The sequence below is a fragment of the Pseudonaja textilis genome, chromosome 7 (assembly GCF_049901715.1).
Source record: "Pseudonaja textilis isolate UNSWEBS1 chromosome 7, rPseTex1.2, whole genome shotgun sequence".
Lineage (NCBI taxonomy): Eukaryota > Metazoa > Chordata > Lepidosauria > Squamata > Elapidae > Pseudonaja > Pseudonaja textilis.
Genome location: NC_141996.1, coordinates 48,413,213 through 48,430,606, shown reverse-complemented (window position 1 = coordinate 48,430,606; position 17,394 = coordinate 48,413,213). Strand labels below are relative to the sequence as shown.

The 17,394-nt window shown below is 34.7% G+C and overlaps 1 protein-coding gene across 1 annotated transcript in view; it reads left to right on the top strand.

Moving 5' to 3' along the window:
• ADAMTS5 (ADAM metallopeptidase with thrombospondin type 1 motif 5) overlaps positions 1–7,323 on the top strand; it is a 48,625-nt gene extending 41,302 nt beyond the window's left edge. The window contains exons 6-8 of the mRNA XM_026700633.2: positions 349–524; positions 835–1,010; positions 2,242–7,323. Of these exons, the coding sequence (XP_026556418.1) occupies positions 349–524; positions 835–1,010; positions 2,242–2,812 (923 nt within the window). The 3' untranslated portion in view covers positions 2,813–7,323. The remainder of the gene's footprint in view (positions 1–348; positions 525–834; positions 1,011–2,241) is intronic.
• The last annotated feature ends 10,071 nt before the right edge of the window (positions 7,324–17,394 follow it).

Genomic DNA, 17,394 nt, shown 5'->3' with positions numbered 1-17,394 from the left:
CTCCATAGAAGGACTCTGAGGTTGATTTGTGTGTTTGTTTGTTTATTACATTTATTATAGCCACCCATCTGTAGCTTATATGCTGCAGGTAGCTTGTATTACCACAGTGAATAGCACACAAATCATCATAATAGGATCCTGTGGAACTTCATTAGTGATGGGCATGATAGACAAATGGCTTTTGATTAAGTCTTTTTGTCCTGAAATAGAACCTGCTTTGTCCTCAAATAGAACCTGAGTCTTCCAGGACTGAAGTGTTAGAAATAATACACCCCTGATGTTTACATTAACTTTTGAGACACTATCCCCATAGATATGAGTAATAATGAATGGATTTTTCTTCTTCAGCTAAAGCTTTCCGCCAAGAACAATGTGAAGCAAGAAATGGTTACCAATCAGATGCAAAAGGTGTCAAAACATTTGTAGAATGGGTTCCAAAATATGCAGGAGTACTCCCAGGAGATGTTTGCAAGCTTACCTGCCGAGCTAAAGGAACTGGCTACTATGTAGTTTTCTCTCAAAAGGTAAAATAGTTATTCTGCTTGCTTATCGAATACTTACATTTCTGAACTTTTATGTTATAGAATGTTCATTAGTAAAATCAGTGTAAGCATATGACTGTTCTTTCGGAGCTCAACATATAGTAGCCCTGCTAGCTTTCTTTAAACAGTTATAACATTGCATATTTTATTACTATATTATTATTAGATGTAAACTATTATTAGGTGTATTAACAATGTTCTATATTTATCCATAATGTTTATGTTTGTGTGCCTGTGTATAACTAAAAATGAAAAGAAATTTCAATTTAAACATAGTTATGTTATTGAACAGGTGACTGATGGCACAGAATGTAGGCCATATAGCAATTCAGTATGTGTCCGTGGAAAATGTGTACGAACTGGATGTGATGGCATTATTGGTTCAAAGCTCCTGTATGATAAGTGTGGGATTTGTGGTGGAGACAATTCCAGTTGCACAAAAATTATAGGGCACTTTAATAAAAAGAGGTAAGTAAGAAATAAACAATATAGTAAGTCATTTTCACCCAAATTCTTTATTGTCATAAGAAATAGCATTTATGCAGAATTCAGAAAAAAATATTTTATATAAATGTAAGGTCAAGCATATTGTATCCTGTATCACAATGGTCCCATACTTGTCCATCAAAGTGTATGTAGAATAAACTCAGATATCAGTGGAACTCACCAAGAGGCAGTTCTGTTGCCTCCGTATTTACTTGTTGAGAACTTAATAATTTAATAAAATTCTAGCTGTATCAGGACAAAGAATCATTCTGTAATGTGCAGTGGTCAACTAGGTAAACCTTAGAAGCTCACATCAAGAAGGGAAAGTTAAAACTCTTATCCATGTCTGCAGCAGCTGTTTAAGATATTCTGTCTGATTCAAGAGGCAGAAATCAAGACTTTAGTCACATTTGTCCCTATGCTAAAAAAGATAAATTGGTAGCTGTGTCATCTGATAGATTGCATGGACTGTTAATTAAAAAGTACATTACTTTAAAAATCCAGAAGCATTCTATATTTGGTTTTAGTGAGTTTGAGTGATGATTTCTATGCTAAGTCATACTTTTATCAATTGTTTAAAATAAAAAGCCCGTATATAATAGTTTTTCCTATTAGAGGACTCATTTACTTTTACATAAGGCAATGACTACATTGACAGCTCTATTTTTTAAATAATTTCCTAGTGATTCTTAGCATGAAATTCACGCAAAAGTATCCGTTGATGCAAAGTATTTTTATTCCATTTCCATTTATTGATAGTGAACTATGTTCTTCCACGTAATTATCCTTTTAAAAACTTTGCAATATAGTATCTTTTTTGAATTTATTATTCAGCTAACAAACTTGGCTATCTTTCTATTACATGTCATTCAATCATTTATAAACAAAATTGAAAAACAGTGATCTCAGACCCTAAACCTGATGTTGTTCCATTTTGTATGTTTCTCCAATATGAACACCATCTGTTTATTTCTTCATTCTGTTCTGTAGCCAATTACTAGTTCAAGGGACCTTGGTAGATGCTTTAAGTGGAGAGTTTTGTGAAAGATTTTTTGAAAGCCCAAGAATGCTATACCTGTTAAAGTAGCTTTTTGATAGTGAAGGCTATCTTTAAACCTTTGCAAAGAGTCTGAGAGGGAAGGAATTTTGCATTTTGGGGAACAAATAGCATATCTTTGTTTTGCTTATCTAACTTATTTTTCCTTTATTTCAGTAAGGGTTATACGGATATTGTTAAAATACCAGAAGGAGCAACACACATCAAAATACGACAGTTCAAATTGAAAGACCAAAGTAGATTCACTGCTTACTTGGCTTTGAAAAAGAAAAATAGTGAATATCTTGTCAATGGAAAATACATGATCTCAACTTCAGAGACCATCATTGACCTCAATGGAACAGTTATGAACTACAGTGGCTGGAGTCACAAAGACGATTTCTTGCATGCCATGGGACATACAGGCACCAAGGAAATCTTGATAGTACAGATTCTTGCAACAGATCCAACTACACCAGTAGATGTCCGCTATAGTTTCTATGTGCCAAAGAAGCAAACACAAATGACAAATTCTGTCACTAACAACAACAATAGTAACAAAATTAGCCCGTCACTTACTCAACCCCAATGGATAACTGGACCATGGCTTTCTTGTTCTCGAACATGTGATACAGGGTGGCATACAAGAACTGTCCAGTGTAAAGATGGGAATGGAAAATTAGCTAAAGGCTGTCTTCTGTCTCAAAGACCATCGGCATTCAAACAATGTTTATTTAAAAAATGTTAACCTGTGGTTGCAGACTTCTTCAGAAGGAGTCTTCTTGAATCTTATTTGGCATATTGACATAAGATCTACTCAGAAACAAAAGGAAGACAATGCATCAATATTCTCTCTTATTCTTGCAGGACATGCAAGATTTGGACCAAAAAGAGATATGATCTGGTCCTATGAGGTGATCTTAATATGTCAAAAGCACTATGTGTTAGCTATTACGAGCCCTTTGAATCTGCAAATAAGAGGATAAACCAGAGAAGTTATAATGGGATATCCAGTTACAGAACCATCTCCCTTTTCTCACCTACCTCTAACATAGGATATCTTTAGACAACTTGTCAAAATTATCCATGATTCTACAATAGTTTCTTTTATACTATTTGTAAATATCTTTGCTTTGGTATGTCACTTTATATCACTTGATTTTCTTACAACAAACAGCAGCCTTTATGTTTAACACAAGTGATTGACCAAAGTATTAGTAGATCTGCAGCCACTGTTGACTCATATGCCTTTCTTAAAAAAAAGTTTTACTGGAAAATTAAGAGGTTGCTGCTTTAAAGAAAAAAAAAGTAATATCTTTCTGACAACAGGAAATACATTTCTATTCTAAGAATTTCCTGACAATAGAATTTATTCTATATTAATGCCTTTCTGATGAGGAATTTTTATAGGCACAGTCTGCAGCAGTAGGGAAAGGGGGAGGGAAGCTGCCAGTATGATGCTTTAAAATTTGAAAAAGAAATGTATTTTATTTTATCCATTTAGAACAAGGGTCCCCAACCCGCCAGGCTGTGGCCCATCCAGAATCAGGCCACAGGAGCATGCCTGCTGCTCATGTGGAAACATCCCCTCCCCACTGCCTGTCCACAAAGCCAGAAAGGTTGGGGACTGCCAATTTAGAATATTGTACATCAGTAATTATCAAACTAATGAAAGAAGTGCCACAAATAGAGTTAGAAGGAATTCATTACATGGGAACAGCACACATAACATAATGGGGAACTCCCCCCCCTTCAACTGTTACATGTCTAAGATACAACTAAATCCAGACATGGATGAAGATAGAGTCTAAAGTTCTTGAGGCATTAGCTTTCTGCTGTCTCCCTTTTCATCTCTATTTCTACTACCTCTTTGCATTTCTGCCACTTCTTTCTCTCTTCCATACCCTCTCCTTTTTCATCGCGCAGTTGCTATGGGAGAGGCAGATGACTCTTCTTAGAGATCTATACTAACTGTTGACACAGAGATTTTGAAAACAGTATGAAATTACATGTGGGTTACTCATCCCCAATATACGGAAAGATGAAATTTTGGTGAGACATTGGGTCATGTCTTCCAGCTCAGATTTATGAAATCTGTTCACCTCTGTTTTCCCTTTTAGTTTTGAAGTGGTTCCTACTAGAAATCTAATAGCGTGCCATGAATTTGCCCTGTAAGGAAGAATTTCACAGTGGTTAAAACAAAAACAAAAACATTGGTTTTTTTTTCATAAAGCTTTTTTTGTCTAATTCTTTTGATATTTGGCTGAATGTTACCAAGCATCCTAATCCAGAGATTGCACATGCTCAGATTGGGTACATATCTTATGTGCACAAACTGTCCCATAATTTCAAGGAGGATACATAACTGTTGGCACATGTATATCAGGTCCTTCAGTGAAATGAGTGGGAGCACTTCAAAAAATGCCTATGAATGCCTAAATGGGGAGAATTCATGAAATATTTTTGTTGTTTTCAAATCATAGATGTATTTATTTTTTAAGTCATTACATATATTTTTAGATTAAGGCTTTAGTTTCTGCTACTTTGGGGAGTAAACTTTATTGAATTTAAAAGTAATTGAATTACTTATAGACAAAGTTTAATTGTAAAGCTGAAATCCTAAATGTACTTATTAGGGAGTAATAAACAAAATGAGAATTTTCAGATTGAACATCTATAGGATTGCACTGGAAAGATCAAAAGAAAATAAAGCCATATTTAGTTTTGGGAGCTGTAGCTTACTCTCATAAGATTATTTTCAGAAAGAAAACTCTATTTTTACCAACTATAGGGAAATGAATTTCCAGTTTTAAAAAGTAATATAAATACCTCACCTTAATCAAGAGAAATTAATTGACATTTAATATATAGCATTTGGCTGAAATATTAAAATATAGAAAACAGAGATGATACCTTTGTTACCAGTGCCTTCCAATATATTTTGAGTAGAGACAAATCAAGCTGCTTTAATTTCCAATGGAATTTCATTACAAATCTCATTGGAGCCACAAATATATATTAAATATTGAATTTTATGAACATTACAATCTATAATCTTTGCACTTAAATACTTGCTTCTATCACCAGCTTTTAATATTGCTGTGGATGGAATGCATCATTTTAAGAATTTGTTTTCTGAGGCAATGACGTATAGGGGGAAGAAATCTGACTGTTTAACCTATCTTGTTATAAAAGCCCTGTTTACATGAGTGAAGCCTACATGAGTGAAGCCTACAGCTTTGAGATTTCCTGATTCAGCACAGACATTTTAGATGAGTAATAGAGTTATCACAGTTTACAAATAAATAAACTGACTGAATTAGAGGCAATTATCCATGATGTAAAACAGTTGCAGTTTCATATCTTCAGGCCATCAAGTCATATAAGATTGCAATTTCTCAGTGCACCATAGGAACAACCTAAACATGTCTGGTTTCTAGAAAATATTTTTAATTGTAAAGAAATACAATTCCATACGATTGTTAAAAGAATGCCACTAGGAATGCACATATCAAGGCAGGTATTTCTGAATATTCCCATCAAAAAAAAATGCAATGTACATTAACATTATGTTATAAACATTTAGATGAGTAATTGCATATATCATTGCATAAGTTTCTAAATCACAAAGGCACAAAACTTCATAGAGTAATCTTCTCTGGATTGTGCTATGAAACAATAGTTGTATCTGCTTTGGCTTAAGAGAAATATTAAACCATACCATAAGACAAATACTGCAGGTTTGCAAGTGAAAATACACTTTTGTGTTGAGAAAATATGCAGTCTTTTCTTTAACTTCCTCAGAATTCAGCCAACTTCTATTATTATTCTATAATAGAGAAAAGGCAAAGTAAAGTGTTTTTACTTTACAAAGTAAAAACAAAACCAAAAGTCTCAATTCAGCTCCAACTTTCAAATTTTATTATTTTAATAATTAAGAATAAATTTCATTTCATACTATGCTCAGATTCTATTCTTATTTCAGCATTTCCTGAAATTCCTTGTCACTAGATATTGGCATTCTATACACACATGCACATGAACACATACATTGTATATACATATATGCATATTTAGATAGATACCTACATGGAGTTGTAACAGTGAAGTGTTTCTCCTGTGCTTGAGGTTTTAACCTAACAACAATCATCGCATTGTTGAAAGAGTAATCAATGGAAAAATCTTTGAAGTTGGTAGGATACACTCAGATAGCAGTCTCAGTTACATAGCACGTGTAAGTAAGATAGTTTTAAATAAAAGCATGAGAAAAATTGGGTTTCAGTTCTTTACTATATCATGATTAGAATTGTATGTGAGAGTTGTTGTAAATTTCAGCAAGCAGAAAGTTGAAAAATTAAACTGATGTGTACATTTCAGCTTTTTCCCATGGGCCTGCACTTTCCTATACTTCTGTTTTTGTTACATCTTCACATCCTCTACACTACTTTGTCTGTTTGTAAATGTGAAGCTGGTGCAAATTATAGTATATTATAGTTTTAGACTAATTTGGAAGCAGGCTACTTCCAAGGATTCAGATCTAGTTACTACTCGATTGTTCTCCATTTTACTAAAAATCTTATCAGCTAAATTGGATTAAATTGAATGCTAAAGTCTCAAGTTTATTACCAGATTTTGATAATTGGTAAGACCTTTTTCTGTGTTCCTGAACAATCACCTAAGCCATAAATTAATGTATGTATTTACAGTATCTAAATGTAAGTGCTAAAACCCAAACCATGGGTTCATGGAACACATGGGAAATAATGGCACGTAGGCTGTCAATAAAACCTAATCAAATTAGTTGAATATGTAGCAATTTTCCCTTTAAGCAGTTGTTGTGATAGAAAGGAAATCAATGAAAGTATGCTGGCAACTGATAAAACAGATGTACAAATGAAAATATACAAAAAGAAAAACAACAACATAGCACTGAAAAAATATAATTTATTGTGCTTTTTTACAAATTGGTATGTGAGTAGATGTAATGAATTTATTTATATTATTTAACATGAAATGCCAATTGTAAAAATTCTTCTATATTTAAATTGTTTTTCAATCATTATTTTGTCTATTTTTTCCTCTTCTGTTTTTTTATTTGTCTTATATTTGAATGGAAAGTGCTATATGAATTTAACACACACACAATGAGTTGCTTTTATATTGTTTATTTTAAAATTAAAACAAACATGTAACTGAATGTGGTGCATGCAAGTCTGTGTGTGTTAAGTAGTATGAATAAAGATATTTGGGTGTATGGAAGTGTGGCTGTATCGCATATATAAACATCAGTGATCAGATTCAACACTTTTTACCACCAGTTCTGTGGGCATGGCTTGGTGGGTGTGGCTTGGTGGTCATGGCTAGGTGGTCATGTGACTGGGCAGGCATGGCCAACTCAACATCATGGCAAGGTGGGGCAGCACCTTGCTGTGAGGACATCAAGTTGGCCACACCCACTCACTCACATGACCGATCCTGCAGACAAGGCGATTTCTACATACCTTCTCCCCCACCTCTGTTCTCTGGGCTGACAAAAACCCATGTAAAGATCGCAACTGCCTGCCGAGCCTGCCTGCCGAATAGCCTGGGCTGGAAAACACATGGCTGGGGCGGAGGAGTGGTCCTTCTTAACAAGCTCCAAACTGTTGCTGCAAGCCTGGGTTTTGTTTTGGGGTGGGTTTTTTTTTGCCAGAAACCCCTCAGAGATGCACTATTTTTTTTACAAAACAATTTCTGCGCTGCCAAATGTTACTATACCTCATTGTTGCGGTGCTGCTTGTTGCTGTGGGCGCTGCTGCAGCTGTCAGGGCTGCCCAAGTAAAGAACTGCACCGGCTTATGGTGACTGTGAGGAGCAAGAGGAGAAGCCAAGGTGCTCACCCCATAGAGACCAACTTTGCACTCTCTCACTCCCGTGCATGCTTTCCTGCTGTGGTTTGGCACTTCTGGCATGCACAGAGGAGTGTGAAGGGAGGCAGACACCACACAGATGCATTTTAAAAATCAGAGAACTTTGCCCAAGACAGACTTCTTGTGTATTCAGGGGCTACACCTCTCCCAATAATGTGTTTGGCAGTGATTTAATGAAACATCTTCCAGCTCTTCAAGATTGACTTTAAGAGCGCCCTCATGGAAGAAGCCAAGAGCAAAAGTAGTGACGGGCGTGTCTCTACGCAAGAAGTGTGAAGGGAGGCAGCCTCTGAGGAAAAGAGGCGGTGAAGCCCTGGCTGCCACCCAGGAGGTGACTGAGAAGGGACACATCACACACCCCTGTTGCCCCCGCCACTGCTACTTTTGCTCTCAGCTTCTTGGCTTCTTCCATGGGGCGTTCTTAAAGTTGATCTTGAAGAGCTGGAAGATGTTTCATTAGATCACCACCAAACGCATTGTTGGGAGAGGTGCAGCCCCTGAAAACACAAGAAGCCTTGGGCAAAGTTCTTCCAAAGTTTGGCCAGTAGCCGACCGGGGCTTGCTTGCAGGCTCACTCACCCAGGGAGATGAGGGCCATGGCAGAAGGCAGGTAGCAACTGCAGTTGAAGGCAGGCAGCCATGGCAGGCAAATACAGGTTAGCAATGGCAGTTGAGATCAGTGACTGGGCAGGGTGGGATGAGCGGGCAGGGTGGGACAAGTGGCAAGAGGGTGGGAAGGGGCGAGCAGGTGGGCAGGTGAGCAGGATTGGTCCAGCCAGAGGTGGTGTCCTCTGGTTTTCTGAACTAGTTAAAATTTATGTTACCTGTTTATTTCAACCGGTCCAAACAGGCTGAATATCACCTCTGATAAACATACTGAATGCATACACATAGATACCAAATTATCACATTTTTCAGTGGCTTTTACTTCCTTAAGCTTCAGTGTGGAAACACATAGTTTACAAAGATTTATCCTATACACTTGGGGGGGGGGGAGATTTAAAATTTGACAAAGCCTATTTATGTCACTTATGCATTCTAAACAACTATATATGTGAAGAAGTTCTCAGGTGGTTCATTGAGATAAACTTCTCTTTTCCCTGCAAGGAATGTTAAAAATAAAAGGTTTCAGCTTTCAACTCAGAATTGCTTTGTAATCAGAGAATTCTTGATACAAATGATTTTCCAGATAAATGTCTATACGTATACATTGTAATACAATATATTAATAACTGCATAAAATGGATTCCCTGCATATCAAAAAGCAAAGTTTGGCTAGATATTATGAGAGCTGGGTCACAGTAGGATCCAGAAAGAAGTCTCAAGATCAAGAAGGCAAAGTAGTTTTCTTTTTTTAAAAAGGTTTCTAAAAAAAAAAAATTGCACTAGGTATATGTGTATTGTCATTAGGGCAGTGTCACTCTTTATATTCAGGATCAAAAATGTAACCCAGAATGTACATGAAGAAAAAAGGTGTGGGTGCTTCATCCAAATAAGGGAGGGCGTTTTTGTATTCAGTAACAAGATGTAACATGCCTGAATGAAACTCTTTCATTTTGGGGCACAGCTATAACCTGATATACCTGAATTCAAGTAGAGGAAGTGAAAGTAGAGATATTAGAGAAAGGCTTCGCCAGCAGGTGTGGCTCATCATGAAAGATAACTCCTATTTCTCCTTCTTGCTACACCAAATATAAGAATGTGTACTTAGATAGATTTCCCCCCCAGTACATATCTTGTATAATTAGCAAATACTTTGAGAAAAGTAGCCCCCCCCCACTCCACCCCATGCCAAAAAACTCCTTTGTTAAAAGCTCCTGAGTGGAGTGGGACAGGGCTTTGTGTTACACAAGAAGGAGGAGAAACAGCAACCCAAAGTAGCCCCTTTGCAAAGAGCTCTTAAGTAGGATGAGACTTCACATTCAAAAAAATAAACAGTTCTTTTCACACACCATGTCTCTGGGTCTGCTTTCAGCTTTTATGTGTTAATTTGCCCAGCCCAACACAGGAACTTTTGGCAAAGGGGTGTTTTGCCATGTGCCATAACTCTGGAGCTGTTTTGGGCTATTTTTGTTTCCTCAGTCAAATCCCAGCCCACTTCAGCTGACCTCCACTCATCATGAATAAGATAAAAGAGGAAGATACATTCTTTCTTCTATTTTTTTTTTTTTTAGATACATCTAATCTTAAATTCATAGTCATATTCTTCCTGGGTAAATGTGATAGAAATGGAAAAAGGAAAGGAAGCAGGAGAACAAATGTAGTATAATAATATTGGTGTGTTCCAGAAGCCTCTAGTATTTAATTATAGGTACATATTCTTAATACAGAAAGTTATCAATACTCAATACCCAACTTTTTTAACAATTCAAATATATTTTGTTTCTGGACATCTATCTTTAAATATAAAATTCACCTAAAATTTTTTTTATTGTGTGCATTAGGAAAAATGTATTACAAGTCTGCATTCTAAAATTCTTTCTAGACTAAGGACAACAAACTGAACTTAATTCTTGAAGAATGTTTTATCTCAAGCATAATCAATCATTATGGAGTTCACTTCTAATTTAGGTCACTGCTATTTTGTAAGCCAATGTCACATTCTTCTCAGCTCAGTTTCAGGTAACACACAGGAAACACTATGTTCTTTATCTAAATCAAAGCATCTCTGACAAATAAGTATGCTGTTTCCACTTGAACACACCAAATAAAGGGCAACTCACAATTTCTAGTATCTGATTTTACTATCAAAATGTTCTTATTATTAGGATTTTTTTTCTAATACTGAGCTGGGGTCTGTTTCTTTTAAATGAAATCCATTATTTTGTGTTCTGTGCTCTGTAACAAAAAGAACATCTTTTTTCCTATGTGGATAGTTTCAACTATTATGTTCCCCATCTTCACTTCTCAAAGTAAACATGTCCATATCCTTCAATTTCTCTTCAAGAGATTCACATTATAGTCTTCCCATTACCTTTTCCATGAACCAATTCCACTTTCTCTTAATTCTTCTTTAAATGTAGTAGTGAGAATTTGACACAGTATTCAAACTGGGTTTGAGTCTTACCAAAACAAAATAAAGGGAAATATTTACTTCGTATGGTTTGGAAACTGTTACTATTGATACAGCCTAAAATTACTTTTACCTCTTTTACAGCCATGTGGTGCTATTGATACATATAGAGTTGCAATCAACGAAGTTTTTTGCCTACATATATTGCTAAGTATCCCTCAAAAGAATTGTTTTTTTTCTTTCCTAACAGAACTTTTCACTGTTCTTTTAAATTTCATATTTTTCAAGTGTATTTATCTTTTAAAATTGCTTTGATTTTCATTTATATTCTGGTAGGTGTCCTAATTGTGTGTCATCTGTGATTTTCATATTCTCCAACTCTCCATTTAAGTTATTAATAACAATTCTAAAGAGTACATGACCCAGGTAGGAACTTGTGGCTTTCAGTATTTTGCAGAGGGTAATATGAAAATATTGATAAGCATTCTGCCTATCCATTCAATTACCATGAATTCAACACACATATAATTTGGTAATTGGAATATCATTGGGTATTCCAAATATTTGACTAAATTTAAAAAATAGGTTTAGTTTGGCAATACTTGTTCTTGACAAATCCAAATCTTTATTACCTGCAGCTGCTAGGCATATTACATATTTTATTTTTGATTTTGAAAAAGGGTTTATTTTTAGTATCCCTCACTAACTGGCTCATTTTGAACATTGATGGTCTTAGTTCTATCGCATCTGCATATAGCTTTCTGAAGTTTCTGGCCTTCTTTCTATATCCTCTTTTCTTGTTATAATATCAAACTAGTGATATTTTCCCTGATTTATTTAATATATTGGAATTATAAGAAAAAATGCAAATAACTGAAAGAAAATCCTCATCGTTCTGAACTTATTAACGTCAGCTTTTTGAAGTTCAATACACTCAAATTTAATTTCCTTTAAATCAATTACACCTTAGACCAAATAGTCTCCCAGATGTAAAATGGGCATCAAAATAAAATTCTATAACTTAAGGACAGGACCATGCAACATTATTTTAAGAGTGTTAATGTACACTTAGAACAACTGCTTTGAACAATTTTGGTGGTCCAATGCAGCTGTCCTTCTATTTTATATTGACTCAAACTCATCAACAGGGGTTCAGATCCTGTAAAACAAAAATAATTCCAACTTGGTGTTCCCCCACCCACTGCTTTGTATTATATTCTTAGCTATACCATTTGTTTGAGGATTAACATTTAAGTAATACTAAAGTCCTCTCATTTGAAATTTTATTTAGACTTAATACTTCAAGTGGGATACTGATTCAATGATTTATTACATATACTAAAAGCGTGAAAGAATAAAAAAATTCTAAAACTTATTTTGGTATTTTAATTTGCTATTTATTCAATATACTATTCAGTGTTCAATATACTATTCAGCAGAAAGAACTTCTGATGGGAATTGGCCACAGAAAATGATTTCTTCAATGATTTACTAAACTTGCTATATTTCACAATGCTGTAACAACTATGCTACTGAATAAAAAAACAAACTGAATAATTAATTGGAAGCTTACACTAAGTAAGAAACTTCAGAAGCATCATCAAGATCTAGTACAAGTATTCCTCCTTTACCTGACTATAATTTGGACCAGCATCTTGTTCTTTAAGAGAAGCAATCGTTAAGTGAAGCTTTCACTGTGCTTACAATCTCACTTCAGTTTTCTTTTGTTTTACAGACCTTTGAAAGTCATAAATGCAGGGATTAGTCAGTTACTTTTTCATCCCCATCATAATTTTGAATGTTCACTAAACGAGGCAGTCCCTAACCAAGATCTACTTTTATATTCTTTTATATAAGTAATCAGACTGCAATTTCAAAATGATAGGTGACCTTTGAAATTTTGGAGATCTATTCAATTGCATTCACTCTTCAGGACTTATGATGTATTGCTCTAAGGACAGTATGGTGAAGGTATTAACTATATATATCCCTTGTCTATCATTGTGCCTATACTCATTTAGAGATTATTCATCTAAAGGATTATTCCTTCTGTTTTTCTTCCAAGAACACTTCCTTTTTTGCCTCTGTTCTGCTGGGATATAATTAGCTAGGCACTAGGTTGAGCTTATCCCTAAAATGTCCTGTAAATATACACCTTCCTGTTTCCATTATAAAATGCGCCTGACTAATTCTTGGTCAGGTTAGATTCCTATTCTTGTAAATGTTTTCGTAGAGGGATACTGCTTCAAACATCACAACTGAGTTAAGTATGATATGATGAAGTTTGATAAAGCAAAGGCTGAGGCTCCTGATGAGCTAAATAAAGATTAGATCAGTGGTTCTCAACCTGTGCTCTGCGGACCCCGGGGGGGCACAATGTCATCACAAGGTGTCTGCAAAGGCTTGAAAAAAGATGACTTAAATCTTGAATTAAGTTTTGGGGGTCCATTGCCATGGTCTGTGGTCACAAAATGTATTTAAAAGGGGCCCATGGTGAAGAAAGAATTGAGAACCATTGGATTAGAAGTGGGGAGCAAAAAGTTTCAGATATAGCTCAAGGAAAGTTTCAGGTTGTGGAGAAGCTGGAAGGATGAAAATTCTCCCACTCGTAATTCAAAATAAAAATGCCCCTGAAGTTTCAAGGAATTATCTTTTTACTAAATAAGGAGAGACTCAAAGGCCAAGAGTCAAGAATCAGCTTGTACAATCAGGAGAAAGAAAGGGAATGTTTCATTTGCAATGGTCAGATTATTTGCAATTAAATGGTACTAGGAAAGGAAGACAAGAGAAACCAGTTAGACTGCATTCCAAAGATGACAACTTATTTTTTTCTAGTAGAGAAAATGCCAGGAAAAACCCAGAATTTAATACTTCCTCTTCCCACTGACTTCCAGAAAGTTTTAGTTTAGGTTAAACACAATCCTGTGCTGTACCTAACTGCGATAGCTTTCAGACATGAGGTCTACCAGTGACTTCTCTGAAACAGATAGCTGACCAACAGCTTACTAATTTAATAAGAAACAGTGTAACAAATTAAACAACCAAAATCTATGTAATTAAGTAATTGTAAATTGTTATAAATATGTGTGTTCTTATTGTATATATGTAACAGACAGACTCCAAATTTGATTATCTTAACATTATCTGATACTAAATTAGCACACTCTTGATCTTATTCATGTTGAAATTATATGTTGGCAAACTTGAGTCAAGAAAACAGTTTAGTTTATTTCTCTATAACAACATACTCTTCATGTGATGGGGTGAATCATTAGTCTGCCTTATCATTAGCAGTATGTATAGCACTGTCAAGCTGTCCTAATGTTTGGAAGATTGAGCTGTGAAGTGCCTTGTAGCTTATCTTACATTTATTTATTTATTAAATTTATATGCCACCCATCTTGTAGTTCAAGGCAACTGTGGGTAGCCTATAACTTTAATAAATAAATAAAGATAAAGGTAAGCTACAAGGCGCTTCACATCATCAATGCACAGCCATGAATGCCACAGTAGGATTTTATCACTTTGATCAGTTTTCATATGAATTTTTATATGAAATGGAGAGATGTTCCACTTATTTGTCACAAGAAACAAAATGTTTGAGGCAAAGCTGAATAATCATCTTTATCGGACTGCAATCATGTATGAGCATGCATTTGACCAGACAAGGCACTAGAGGATCACGTGTCTGATTAAACAGCAGTGCAAACTCCAGATGGCACTCAGTGCCTTAGCAATGATCTATAGATGTTTCATTATCTAATCTAACCTAAACAAAATAGTAAAAACCGTAACATTAGTTATTCTGCATTGTATGAGTCTTTGGACTGGATTATGAAATATCATCTATCAATTTCAAGCATTATTTAGATATTGGTAATTTACTTTTACTTTCTGATTTCATGGAACATATTAATACTTCATTTATGCAGCAATAAACAACTATTACCATTCAATAAACAGTATCTTCTCAAGGCAATCCAGATTTGTAAATGCAACATATCAATTTGAAATTGGCAAAATTCTACATTACTGTGGTAGTACAATTCATACAAATATCTTAAAACATTAGTTCATTACAGTGATTATTTTCCTGAAGTTAGTGAGCCATCTGGTGGTTTAGATCACAAACTTCACCTCTTATTATTTTATTTTTTAAGTATTTTTTTTCAATTGCTGAGCTTAACTTGTTCAGCGTGTTTTGAAATAGGTATTCAGCTTGAAAAGTGAGAATGCTACAATATTTTTTTTCGTTGTCTACGTATTTCTTCATGGTGGTTTGAATTTTATCAACAGAATTAGAATTGTGTATGCTATGTTTGTCCAAAAATAAGACCCGGTCTTATATTTTTGGGGTGTTCCAAAATAAGCATCAGGGCTTATTTTCGAGGGATGTCTTTTTTTTTTCATGTACAGGAGGTGGTGAGTGCAGGGGCCGATGACAGCCCTACTACTGCTGGGCTGGTTCTCTCCAGCAGTCCCCACACACTCGCCATTTCGTGCTGGCCATGCCTCCTCACGCCCAGTCTGATGACGGTCTTCACTAGGGCTTATTTTGGGGGAGTAGGGCTTATATTTGGAGCATGCTTAAAAATTGGGCTAGGACTTATTTTCTGGATAGGTCTTATTTTTGGGGAAACACAGTACAATTCTAGAACTATCAAGCACTAATAGCATAGGAAGAACACAGGGTCCAGCTGCATGCAAATTATTTCATAAACTTTCCAGTGTATTTTATCCCTCAGGAAAACAGAGTTATGGGGTTAATTTATAGTCACTTAAGGTGTGTAAAAATATCCTTATTTTCCCAGAACTCTTCATGAGACGGTTTGACTGAACAATGATTTCAAGTTTATTTTGCAATATTACAACTAAATAACTACAAGAAATGTGAACAAATTCTTCCATCTTGGATGTAACTGACTCAATCAGTACCATTCTCAGTCCAAACAAGTGGGTTCACAGATTGTACTAGACTCCTTAACTCTCGCTTAGCATAATATTTGAACACAATTTGTTAAACATGGTTTATGGTGTAACATTTGTCAGTATTTTCTATTTTAAAAAGTAGGATACACTGAATTACAACTGCAGGTATATTTACCTGGAAGTAAATTTACTGGAATTCAACAGGATTTGCTTTGGGGCAGTGACATAACAAGATTATTTGTTCTGTTACTTATCTATTATTCCTACCATAACCAATTGTTTTTAAATCATGATTTAAATCCACAGATTTCAAAGAAGCATGGCTTCATTTGTAACCAGTTTAGTTATAAAGAAAGCTCCTTTAACAGAACAATCTGTTTATTAGATAGTCCAGCCATAGGCTGGTTATCAAATCTATACCTCATATAAAATATGCCTCATGTACAAGGTAATTTATCCTTATCTATATATGTACGTACATTCTGATTTAATTGGATATTATTTTCATGTTTACATAACGTTTAGTATTTTAATACCAAAAATGTATCAGTATTTTCATTCATTTTAGTTTCTTAGATAATATACATATATTGAATTTTTTTTTGCAAAATGATAGCAATAGCACTTAAAGACTTATATAGCACTATATAAAACTACAGCCTTCTCTAAGCCATTTACAGATATGTAAAACATTAATGCTTCCAGAAGAAACTAAATTCAAAGTTATAAAACATTAGGAAACTGATGGTTTTGAATGCTTAGGGTGCCATCTGCTGGAAAAAAATATTTTAATTATAAAATAGTTTAAGGTGGTCTGTATTTTTTAAACTATTGGTACAGTATTGAGGTTAGATAGGGTACACGTGATCATAAAATATTTGATAAGTAGCTAGTTTGCTGAATTTTCAATAGGGAGATCATTAGATTGAAACCAACGATATATTAATGCTAGTAATTTTAAGTTGTAAAATACCTTTTTAAGAAACATCTATGCACATTGGTTCAACTTCTAGGGTATTTGCTAGGAGTTGGGCACTAAGCTTGAAAAGATTTGCTTCATATTAAGTATGCTTATGAAACCAGTGAAAACAATCTTTGTTCATTTTGGATTATATCCTACAGAATTCAAGGTACTTACTTTCAAGCAAAAATAACAGGAGTGGATTTCACCATTTTTCCAAATTAATAAACACAAAAATATTTGTTCTAATCAAAACTCACAGTATAGGTGGCTCCAGGAAAATAAATATGAGACAATCAAATCTGAAATAAAATTCTATTTATCTTTTCTTAGACATTACAAAGAACTTTTAATCTGTTTGCTAACACACTATATTAACATTTTTGGAAGGGATAAATCCAGAGTCCTTATAATCTAAATGTTTGTGCTGATACAAATATATCTTATGAAATAATTCTAGTTTTTCCCATTAATGCTGCATGGCTCAGTGGATAAAAAAAAAATCTAATAATTCTCTG